At 43.0% G+C, this 11528-nt stretch overlaps 2 protein-coding genes across 3 annotated transcripts; both read left to right on the forward strand.

Moving 5' to 3' along the window:
- The first annotated feature begins 81 nt into the window (after nt 1–81).
- Nucleotides 82–5736, forward strand: LOC115126484 (cytochrome P450 2U1). 2 transcript variants are annotated; one of them, XR_010459668.1, is made up of 6 exons: nt 82–689; nt 2834–3152; nt 3359–3693; nt 3882–4043; nt 4327–4430; nt 4791–4879. XR_010459668.1 is itself a non-coding variant. In XM_065003792.1 (6 exons), exons 1-6 carry the CDS (start codon nt 239–241, stop codon nt 4970–4972), a joined length of 1617 nt encoding a protein of 538 aa, XP_064859864.1. In that variant the 5' UTR covers nt 82–238; the 3' UTR covers nt 4973–5736. The 2 variants fall into 2 exon arrangements, 1 of the variants encoding a protein (XP_064859864.1); XM_065003792.1 differs by having other exon boundaries at nt 4263–4430; nt 4791–5736.
- Nucleotides 5737–5955: 219 nt separating this feature from the next.
- hadh (hydroxyacyl-CoA dehydrogenase) lies at nt 5956–9396 on the forward strand. Its single transcript, XM_029656104.2, has 8 exons — nt 5956–6171; nt 6738–6866; nt 6954–7111; nt 7647–7773; nt 7988–8077; nt 8242–8314; nt 8526–8642; nt 8947–9396. Exons 1-8 carry the CDS (start codon nt 5971–5973, stop codon nt 9063–9065), a joined length of 1014 nt encoding a protein of 337 aa, XP_029511964.2. The 5' UTR covers nt 5956–5970; the 3' UTR covers nt 9066–9396.
- The last annotated feature ends 2132 nt before the right edge of the window (nt 9397–11528 follow it).

Consider the following 11528-nt stretch of genomic DNA (forward strand, 5'->3'; position numbering starts at 1 on the left):
ATACTACTTCAACCCCTTTGCCTTCGTCATCTATCAACGCACCAATCACACCACCCGTTCTCTCACCCACCAATAGGAAGCTAGGAATCCCCATGCGTCGTTTGCGTACACAGACAAATAACATGGCAGACTCTTCTGAAAAGCATATTTAAACTTATACTTCGAATAGTCTAAATATTCAACTCGTTTCCAAGGATTACGAGGTATTTTTTTGTGCTTTGCAGCCGATATAAACCCCATGGTTATGGAATTATGGCACGAGCTCCTGGGCACTTCTGCACCGTCCCATGTCTGCATTCTGGCCTTGACAGTATTCGTGGCCGTCTATTATCTAATGCACACATTTCGCAAACACCAGGATTTCTCCAATATTCCTCCTGGTCCTAAACCATGGCCAATAGTTGGAAATTTCGGCGGGTTTCTGGTTCCCAGTTTCATCTGGAGGAGGTTTGGAGGCTGGGGAGAGAAGGACGTCCCAAAGTCCAAGACACGAGCTCTAATTTCGCCTCAAGTTATTATCACGGAACAAGCTAAGGTTTACGGTAACATCTATAGTATGTGGGTAGGGAGTCAGCTGGTAGTAGTACTGAACGGATATGAAGTGGTCAGGGATGCCCTCTCAAACCGGGCAGATGTGTTCTCCGACAGACCAGAGATTCCCACCGTTACCATCATGACAAAGCGGAAAGGTAAGTGCTGCTTCTAGACTCAACCTGTGCGTAATAACGCATGAAAGCACAATAGTCCATAGATTTTGCTGAGTCGATTTTACTCATCGTATGAGCGGTCTTGGATGAGCGTTTTGCCCGGTGAATATTCTATTGTTCTATAAAACAAAAATAAGTTGATGCTGGATAATAAACAATGCCGGAAAAGCCTTTGTGCAAACGAACTTCCAGAAGTAATCAAGGCACTCTCATGTAACAGAAAAATGTAAACGCCTTCGTTGTGGCTTACACCGACGTGTTGCGGCTATATCAGCTTTCATCAGGGTGACAAAGAATAGTGGTGTATGAACAGGTGTATATCCCAACTCTCACAGGAAGTGACTCACTTTATTACCATATGTAATTGAGCAAGTAAAAAAAAATGGGGGGAAAAACACATTCAAGATACAAAGATGAACAAAATAAACATGGCATAACAAGAGAAAGAAATGCAACATCATAAAAGGAAGAAACGAACTGTGTACAGGTGAGCTCGTTACCAAACTTAAGAATGGAGAACCAAAATATAAACCCCATCTTTTACAGGAAATGAGAATAATCCATTTCCTCATTTAGACCTGGCAATAGAGTGTCCATTAGTTTAAAGATCCAGAGCGTTTCGCATTTTAGGAGGCGTTTGAGACTATCACCCCCCACCTGCGAGAAATGGGAACCACTTCAATGGCCATGGCTTTAAGAGGGTTTGGGCTGGCATGGCCAATCTGTCTGTAATGTTTAGCCAAAGGATATATGTCGTTAGCAGTCCTTATAGCATAGGCATGTTCAGACACCCTGTCCTAGAGCCTTCTCTAAGTACATCCTATGTAAAAGCACCCACCTGGGCAGCCTGTACACCACATAGACAGCCCAAACTCTCTGAAAGCCATGGCCATTGAAGTGGTCCCCAGTACTCGCAGGGATCTCAAACACCTCCCACAACGCAAAACATTCTGGATCTTTAAACTAAAGGCCACTATATTGCCAGGTCGAAATGAGGAAATGGATTATTCTCCTTTCCTGTAAAAGATGGGGTTTATTTTTTGATTCTCCATTCTTAAGTTTGGTAACATGAGGTCACGTGTACACAGTTACTTTTTTCCTTTTATGATATTGCATTTATTTTGTGGTGTTGCATTCTTGTTATTCCATGTTCATTTTGTTAATCTTCATATCTTGAATGTGTTGTCTTTCTCCAAGTTTCTTTACTTCATCAATTACATACAGTATGGTAATGAATTGAATCACTTCCTGTGAGAGTTAGGATATACACCTGTTTGTTCACCACTATTCTTTGTCACCTTGATGAAGGCTGTAGCCACAAGACGTCTGTTTTTTTTATTTATTCTTGCCACGCATAAGCCGTAAAACATAAATGCTTTAAAAAAGATTCCACTACATGAGAGGGCCTTGATTGGAAGTTTGTTTGAACAAAGGCTGTTCTGGCATTGTTTACTATCCAGCATCAACTTCTTTTTGTTTTATAGTATTTCATCCCATGATCAAAGAGCACCTCATGGATTAACTATAAACAAAAGAAGCCCTCCTTTGTCTCTATTCTATTATTCTATTATTCTATTCAATTGTTCTATTATTCTATTCAATTGTTCTATTCAATTGTTCTATTTGATTGGTATGTTCTATTAGATTGTTATGTTATTCTATTGTTCTGTTCCATTCTATTGTTCTATTATATTGTTATAATATATTGGTCTGTTCTCTTCTATTGTTATCTTCTATTGTTCTCTTGTATTGTTCTATTCTAGTGTTCTATTCTATTGGTCTGTTATATTATATTATATTATATTCTATTGCTATATTATATTCTATTGTTCTATTATATTGTTCTGTTATATTCTATTGTTCTATTATATTATATTGTTATATTCTAGTGTTATATTCTATTGGTCTGTTAAATTATATTGTTCTATTATATTATATTGTTCTATTATATTGTGATATTATAATGGTCTGTTATATTGTTATATTCTATTATTCTCATCAAAAGTCTTCCAAGCAGAAAAGGAAAGAGAAATGTAATTTTGCTCTGTAAATAATTATATGTGTACTAGTGCATAGTGACAGCACTATTAACCGTCCTCGCCTCTTATCATTTCTCTGAACCTTAGGCATAGTTTTTGCACCTTATGGACCAGTATGGAGAAGGCAGCGCAAGTTCTGCCACACCACGCTGCGGAACTTTGGCCTGGGCAAGTTGAGCCTGGAGCCCTGTATCCTTGAGGGGCTGGCTGTGGTCAAATCTGAGCTGCTGCGTCTCAGCGAGGAAGATACTGAGGGTTCAGGAGTGGACCTGACCCCTCTGATAACTAACTCTGTGTCCAACGTAATCTCCTACATCGCCCTGGGCCAGCGCTTCCACCACACTGACCGGGAGTTTGGCGCCCTGCTGGACCTGATGGCCCGCGGCCTAGAGATCATCGCCAACAGGTAGCCTAGAGGTTAGAGATGTGGATCAGTAGCCGGAAGGTTAACTGGTTCAAAGACGTGAGAACTGAACTGACAACTGGAGAGCTGCTGGTCCTCTGATCTCAAGTAGAAGTTCCTGCTGTGTGCCCTTAAGCGCTTAACACATTTCTGTTCCTCCCAGAAAACAGGCAGTAACGTATCTATTCTACTCTATTCTATTCTAACAGCGCGGCGGTCCTCATCAATGTCTTCCCCCTGCTCTACTACCTGCCCTTCGGTGTCTTCAGAGAGGTACGGCAAGTGGAAAGGGACATCACTGCCTTCCTGAAGCAGATCATCACCAGACACAGAGAGACGTTAGACCCAGCCAACCCCAGAGATCTCATAGACATGTACCTGGTAGAGATGCTGGCCCAGGAGGCCGCTGGGGAGACGGACAGTAGCTTCTCAGAGGACTATCTATTCTACATCATAGGAGACCTCTTCATCGCTGGTACTGATACCACCACCAACACAGTGCTGTGGATGATGCTCTACATGGTCGTGTATCCAGATATCCAAGGTACTACATCAGAAAGAGGGGTGTGGAGGACCAGTTCAATGGAACCTAAAGAGAACTCCTTGTTGAAGCATGATGTAGTACAGTGCCCAATCATAATGCTATGTGTAACATATCCAGTGTCCTGTTTCCCAACGCTCGTTAGTTTGTAATAATGTTTTCCATGTCATTTGTACCCGTTCACACCACAGAGAGGGTGCAGGCGGAGATCGATGCAGTGGTGGGCCCAGACAGGGTCCCGTCTCTCACTGATAAAGGCAGCCTGCCGTTCACGGAGGCCACCATCATGGAGGTGCAGAGGTTGACTGTGGTGGTCCCCCTGGCCATCCCTCACATGGCCTCAGAGACCACAGGTGAGGAGAGAGAAACCCATACTAGTCATTCTAATTCTATGGTAGAACCTGACTCTTCCGTTATGCACAGTCAGATCAATAAAGTTGATTTGAATTGCTTTCTCAACAACTTGGTCAGTCAGTTCCACCAGACCAACACTACAACAGAGACTAGGCTGCTGCAGCAGAAACAGGAGAGTACAACCCTTTCGCTATGGTTCGTCTGTTGTTGTCTTGCAGAGTTCCGTGGCTATACGATCCCTAAGGGCACAGTGATCATCCCCAACCTGTGGTCTGTCCATAGGGATCCCACTGTGTGGGAGGAGCCAGACGACTTCAACCCCTCTCGTTTCCTAGACGACCAGGGGAATCTCCTGAGGAAAGAGTGCTTCATACCGTTCGGAATAGGTAGGTTGTTCGGCAGTCTCTCTCGACAGACGTATGTGGGGTGTCCCATTAGCGACTTGCTCTACGATTGGCCAACAGGAGTGTAGTTACACGGTATACACTGAGTATGAAGCCTTTCTACTGTGGACATTTACAGTTAGGCTCCTGTAAAATCCACTGAAACAAGGTTCAAAAGGTTAGTTTACAATCTCACTGGATTGTTGAAGTCCCATACTACCACTACATGAGTATGAAGCAGTTAGGCCACGACTGAACATTTCAATAATTTTATTTCACAGTCTTACTTGATTATTGGAATGCACTTAGTATGACCATGACTTAATGTGCATCTTTACAGTGTTCTCTCTCTCTCTTTCCCAGGACGCAGGGTGTGTATGGGCGAGCAGCTGGCTAAGATGGAGCTGTTTCTGATGTTCACCAGCCTACTACAGGCCTTCAGTTTCAGACTGCCCGAGGGGCTGGCCCCTCCTCCCATGCACGGGCGCTTTGGCCTCACCCTGGCCCCCTGCTCATACACTGTGACTGTGAGGCCCCGGCGGTGAGGCCACCAGACGAACAACAACCACTGACACTGTAATTAAGCCATAAGGCACAAGAGGAAGTGGTGTATCATGAATACAGTCACAGGTAAACAGCGTCAGTTGGCCCGATGCGACAGCATCAGCCAGTCAACCCATTTGTCTGTAACTGTATTCATGATACTGCCTCGTGCCTTATTGCTTTTATAAAACTGTTACTAAAATAACAATGAATAACATATTTTAATTAAAACATTATTTTGATAAGTCAATTCATACTATTTCATTCTTCCACCAGAAGATATAGTCCAGACAAAAATCAGGTTTAGTTATTTTTGTCATGTTGCTACCGATGCCACCCAGTCTTAAATGTTTTTTTGCATAGTTGCTATGCAAAGGTATTGGGAGTTCATTCTAAACTAAATGGGTGCAATGCAGGGGGACCATGTTCCCAGGGCCTAATGTTCCCAGTGCCCTATGTTCCCAGGGCCTAATGTTCCCAGGGCCCTATGTTCCCAGGGCCTAATGTTCCCTCAACATTTTTTTCCCTTCAGCTCTATCTTCTAAACAAGGCAACAGTAAATATTAAAGACAAAAACCTTCTGTTATGTAATAAAATATTTGACATAGCTTATATTTTTCATACCCTTTGTATTTTGGTGCGTTAATCCACTGATGGCCAGTATTCTGTTACATGTTTTTGAAATATGTATTTAAATGACTTGAGTATTTTGTCATTTGTATTTCACTGGACTGAAATAAGTTTATATAAAATTATTTTGAATATCTATTGCATCATGATCTTGATGTGCTTTAATGCATCTGTTGCACACACTATTCTTGTCTTTCAATAGAAAGTGCTCTTGCATCCTATCAAACTACAATGGTATTATTGACTAATTTATATATCAGAGCAATAGTAGGAATCTAATAAAACACGCCACATCAAAACTGTGTGAAAGGTCATGGAACGGGCTAAATAGTCACGTGACCACCGCCACACAACGACCTTCCTACTTTCCATGGTGTCTGAGTGTCAGTCTGCCTGTACGTTCAGCCACAGCCAGCTCCTTCATTCTGGTGCGGTCCTCTCCGCCTTGCAAACCATGGCTTTCTTCACTCACCAAGTCATCAGAGGTCTCTCCTCTTCTGCAGTCCGAAATGCAGCGATCAAACACGTTACGATCATCGGGGGTGGTCAGATGGGTGCAGGTATCGCACAGGTAGTTAACGTTAACTGTTAATGACAGAAGTTTGTTTGCTAACATTAGCTTGCTACAGAGGCTAACTAGCTATCTTGTAAGCTAACCAGCTGTGTAGCTAACGCTGTAAGACTAGCTAACAAGCCAGTTAAATATAGCAATGAAGTGCACGAACTTACCGACTACTGTTGGTTAGCTAAACGCCAGCTTGCTATTAGCTAGCTTGTTAGATACCCACTTGAGGAGCCAACCAAGGCAATTCAGGGGATAAGTTGTGCAGGCTAATCAGTAACACAACTCTGTATTATATGCAACGGTTGTTCATGTCTGGGTAAGAAGTACAGTATGTCTCACAAGCTGTCTCAGGTTGATCAGTGCACAACACAGATGGTGAAGATAGCAGCAGGAGGTAGCCTTTGACCTCTTATCTACTTTACCTAGCTAGTTATAGAAGGGTTTTTGTTACCTACCTGAAATGTCCTTCAATTCAGGAGTTCTATTACCAAAGTGACGTTTTGACAGTCAAACCTGGTGAACACCTGTCCCACCCACTCACAACTCGCACTTGTGTTCCCCCTTTCTAATAGGTTGCTGCTACAACGGGCCATTCGGTGGTGCTAGTTGACACAAATGAGGAAATCCTGAAGAAATCCGCCAAGGGAATAGAAGGCAGCCTGAAGAGGGTGGTCAAGAAGAAGTTCGCTGACAAGCCAGATGTTGGTCACTAATATGTTAATGTTGCTGTTTCCAATGAGGAAATGTTGGCAGAACTTCATTGACAGTCATCATCATGTATGTTGCAGGCAGGAGCAGAGTTTATTGCCAAGGTGATGGCCAACGTGTCCATATCGACAGACGCAGCATCTGTGGTGGGGAGTACAGACTTGGTGCTGGAGGCCATCGTGGAGAACCTCAAGATCAAACAGGGCCTCTTTGGTGCTCTGGACAAAGTGGCACCAGCGTAAGTATGACCGGCTAGGGCTTGAACCCGTGTCTCCTACACACCACAAGACTGTCTTACCCCACTGAGCTGAATCCTAGGCATTAGCTTGTGGGTCCAACCCATGTCTTTGGTCTGAAGGTTACTCGCCAAGCGAGTGTGAATCTAAACCACATAAGCACTGTCCTGTCTCCGCTGCCTGGGACTTTGTCAATAACCATAGGAGTTAGCTATCGATGATCAGTGTTGAGATGAACATCAAGCCAGAGCAGGTGCTGTTTGATGAGAGAACATTTTGTTGTTGCCGTTTTGAATGTGTAGCCTAAATATCCAAATTTCTTTATCTGCATTTGAACTTTTTTCCTAATCTTACTATAAAGCTATGCCGGTATCCTTGAAATGTGCCTAAAATAGACTATTTTAGAACTATTCTAATTCAAATCAAATATTTCAAAAGGAAAGGCATTGTGTATCCCACATAATTGATGTTACTAATTGGGATGTACCTCATGGGGGTTTGCTTGTTGCCTGATGTTTTTGGTTCCTCTATTTTAAGACACACCATTTTCGCCAGCAACACATCCTCTCTGCCCATCACCGACATAGCCAGCTCCACCAGCAGGCTGGACAGATTTGGAGGGCTGCACTTCTTCAACCCCGTCCCCATGATGAAGCTGGTAGAGGTAAGGATCAATAGTATGGTGTACATTTTAGGACATCTCTCCCTATGATTAGTCTCTATATAGTCTCCCGCAAAGCACTTATTTTTTATGTCATGATGGCGATGTTTAAATTAGAAACGTACGTAAGTTGCTTTTAAAAAATGACACTGGGCTTGCTCTCCTTATCAACTAGATTCAATTGAAAGATGTTAAGTAGTTTACGTGTCCTCTTCAGGTGATTGGAACATCAGCCACAAGCCAGGAGACCTTTGATTCCCTCCTCGCTTTCAGCAAAGCACTGGGAAAGACGCCAGTGTCCTGCAAAGTAAGTACCTCGCACATTTGAACAAAAATAAAGTATTTTGCTAGTATTGTACACCTTTAAAGATAATGCAGTGACCATATTACACCATACATTATGTTCATCATATGCCGTTCAGATGCGTTATAAACGGTTCACTAACGTCAGTATGTTATGGTCATCTCCAGGACACTCCTGGGTTCATTGTGAACCGCCTGCTGGTGCCCTACATGATGGAAGCCATCAGGCTACATGAGAGAGGTACACCACCAAATGGTTTGCCTGTATATGAATGAAAATTGCATCGGCGCCAAGAGGGATGTGACAAACGGTTATGTATGAACATCTATGGTTAACAAAACATAGTTGTCTGTATATGAAACCGTTGTCACCCTTCATTCAAAGTCAATGGCTGAGTGTGTGTGTGTGTGTGTGTGTGTGTGTGTGTGTGTGTGTGTGCTCTTCTCGTCAGGCCACGGGTCAAAGGAGGACATTGATATTGCCATGAAGCTGGGCGCTGGGTATCCCATGGGGCCCTTTGAGCTGCTGGACTACGTAGGACTGGACACGGCTAAGTTCATCATGGACGGTGAGTGTTGGGCTGCTTCACAAGTGTGTTCCGAGTACAGAGTGATTTCAGTACCAGTTAAAAAGACTATATTAGCAGCTAGGAACAGGCCCAATCAAAATAACTGCATGTCATATGGCACAGGGGCAGAGCACTGTTTTGGTTATAGAATGGTGAGATGGACGAGAGGTGCCGGTGGTCTTTGAAAATGGTGATAAATATTTGAAGAAACAAAAACATCAAATGAAGTAGATGCGGGTAGTGTGAAACCAATGCAAAAGCAGTTAGTTAAAGTGAACCGTTTGTGTTGATAACTTGATTCCAGGCTGGGTTGAGAAGGATCCTGGCAACCCGCTGATGCAGCCCAGTGAGATGCTGAACAAGCTGGTGGCCGAGGGCAAGTTCGGCAAGAAGACCGGAGAGGGCTTCTACAAGTACAAGTAACCCCGCCCCAGAATCAACACGAGCTGTAGCCTGTTCATTAAGGCACACCGTGACAAAACAGAAAATGAAAATAAGAGTTTCCGATTGGACAAGATCATGTAGTCCCTCCCAGTACTGATAAGGGCATGAATGATAATAGAAAGAACCGCTGGTTAATTTTGACAACGGTAGAACAGAGATGCAGCTGCTACGACCCACGGTGCCTTCCTGAAGAATGGTAGACCGGTGTTATCAATTCAAATCTGTCTTTTGACTGTATATTCTGAATGTCATCTTTGTGTGGTTTGTAAGTAACTGAATTTGTGGCATTAAACTGACTTTTCCAAATGTTTCCCATAGGTTGTTCTGAGATTTTTATTTATACAGTTGTTTTCTAGGGATGGATTTGCCTCTGGACCTTTGAGCCAACACACCCTGCCATTAATGATACCCAGTGCATTCAGAAAGTATTCAGACCTCTTGACCTTTTCCACATTTTGTTACATTACAGCCTTATTCTAAAATGTATTGGATTGTTTTTTTGTCCTCGTCAATCTACAGACAATACCCCATAACGACAAAGCAACAACAGGTTTTTACACATTTTTGCAAATGTATTAAATAAATGGAAATATCACATTTAAATAAGTATTCAGACCCTTTACTCGGTACTTTGTTGAAGCACCGTTGGCAGCGATTACAGCCTCTTATTCTTGGGTATGATTTATCTACAAGCTTGGCACACCTGTATTTGGGGAGATTCACCCATTCTTCTCAACAGATCCTCAAGCTCTGTCAGGTTGGATGGGGAGCATTGCTGCACAGCTATTTTCTGGTCTCTCCAGAGATGTTAGATCGGGTTCAAGGACATTCAGGGACTTGTCCTGAAGCCACTCCTGTGTTGTCTCGGCTGTGTGCTTACGGTCATTGTCCTGTTGGAAGGTGAACCTTGGCTACAGTCAGGTCCTGAGTGCTCTGGAGCAGGCTTTCATCATGGATCTCTGTACTTTGCTCCGTTCATCTTTCCCTCGATCCTGACTAGTCTCCCAGTCCCTGCCGCTGAAAAACAGATGTGACGCTTGGCATTATTGTTTCTCATGGCCTGAGAGTCCTTTAGGTGCCTTTTAGCAAACTCCAAGCGGGCTGTCATGTGCCTTTTACTAAGGAGTGGCTTCCGTCTGGCCACTCTACCATAAATGCCTGATTGGTGGAGTGCTGCAGAGATGGTTGCCCTTCCTCCACAGAGGAACTCTATAGCTCTGTCAGAGTGACCATTGGGTTTTGGGTCACCTCCCTGATCAGGGCACTTCTCCCCTGATTGCTCAGTTTGGACAGACAGCCAGCTCTGGAAAGAGTCTTGATGGTTCCAAACTTATTCTATTTAAGAATGATGGAGGCCACCATGTTCTTGGTGACCTTCAATGCTGCAGAAATGCGCCCCAGATCTGTGCCTCGACACAATCCTGTCTCGGAGCTCTACGGACAAATCCTTCAACGTTTTGGCTTGGTTTTTGCTCTGACATGCGGTCAACTGTGGGACCTTATATAGACAGGTGTGCCTTTCCAAATCATGTCCAATCAACTGAATTTACCACAGGTGGACTCCCAAGTTGTAGAAACATCTGAAAGATTATAAATGGAAACAGGATGCACCTGAGCTCAATTTCGAGTCTCATAGCAAAGGGTCTGAATACTTATGTACTTTAAAAAAATAACATAAATGTATAACCTGTTTTTGCTCTATCATGGGGTATTGTGTGTAGATTGAGTAGGGATAAAAAATATTTAAACTTTTTAGAATAAGGCTGTAATGTAACAATGTGGAAAAAGGGAAGGGGTCTGAATACTTTCTGAATGTACTGTATGGTCAGTCAACAACCCCTGCGTGTTCAACCCCACTGTTCATTTCTAATATTGTTTCAAGAGTTCTTTTGATGTTATCCCTACTACTCAATTTGAAAATATTACTTTATATCCTGGCATTAAATTGATCATCTTGGATACATAAGACATCACATCTCACCTTTTTCCATGGATTTCACTGTTGAAGAGCAGCTTCAATACTCAGGTAGATTTTCTCTTTTGTCAGCATAGCCGTAAGACTGTATGAACGTAACCTCAGTCTCGGTATGCTGCTGGAGTTTTAATTGGTCGGTTTTAGAGCCTTTTGAAGTTTCCCCTCGAGATTTGAATGATTTATAGTCAATAATTCCACTTGGTAGTTCTATTTAAGACCACTAAGTGGCAGTGTTGTCAAATGCAGAATTTCTGGATAGGAATCATATGATGGGCCGAAAAATGATCACAAGCTACAAGATTATTGGGCTGGTTTCCTGGAAAGAGATTTAGCCCTAGACTAAAAACAATGCTCAAAGAAGAATCGGTTTTTAGACTGAACTAAGACTATGCTTAATCTCTCTCCCGGAAACCAGCCCTGTAAGTAAGGTACACCTTCTATCACATAAATCTGGTCGGGAGATCAAA

Source organism: Oncorhynchus nerka, linkage group LG18, assembly GCF_034236695.1.
Source record: "Oncorhynchus nerka isolate Pitt River linkage group LG18, Oner_Uvic_2.0, whole genome shotgun sequence".
Taxonomy (NCBI): Eukaryota; Metazoa; Chordata; class Actinopteri; order Salmoniformes; family Salmonidae; genus Oncorhynchus; species Oncorhynchus nerka.

Bases quoted from the DNA above. Each gene is read 5' to 3' on its own strand.
- hadh (XM_029656104.2), top strand. From the start codon at position 5,971: ATGGTGTCTGAGTGTCAGTCTGCCTGTACGTTCAGCCACAGCCAGCTC. The intron at 6,172-6,737 runs GTAGTTAACGTT...CCTTTCTAATAG, and splicing joins TGGGTGCAGGTATCGCACAG to GTTGCTGCTACAACGGGCCA. The intron at 8,643-8,946 runs GTGAGTGTTGGG...ACTTGATTCCAG, and splicing joins GGCTAAGTTCATCATGGACG to GCTGGGTTGAGAAGGATCCT.
- LOC115126484 (XM_065003792.1), top strand. From the start codon at position 239: ATGGTTATGGAATTATGGCACGAGCTCCTGGGCACTTCTGCACCGTCC. The intron at 690-2,833 runs GTAAGTGCTGCT...TCTGAACCTTAG, and splicing joins CATCATGACAAAGCGGAAAG to GCATAGTTTTTGCACCTTAT. The intron at 4,044-4,262 runs GTGAGGAGAGAG...GTTGTCTTGCAG, and splicing joins CATGGCCTCAGAGACCACAG to AGTTCCGTGGCTATACGATC.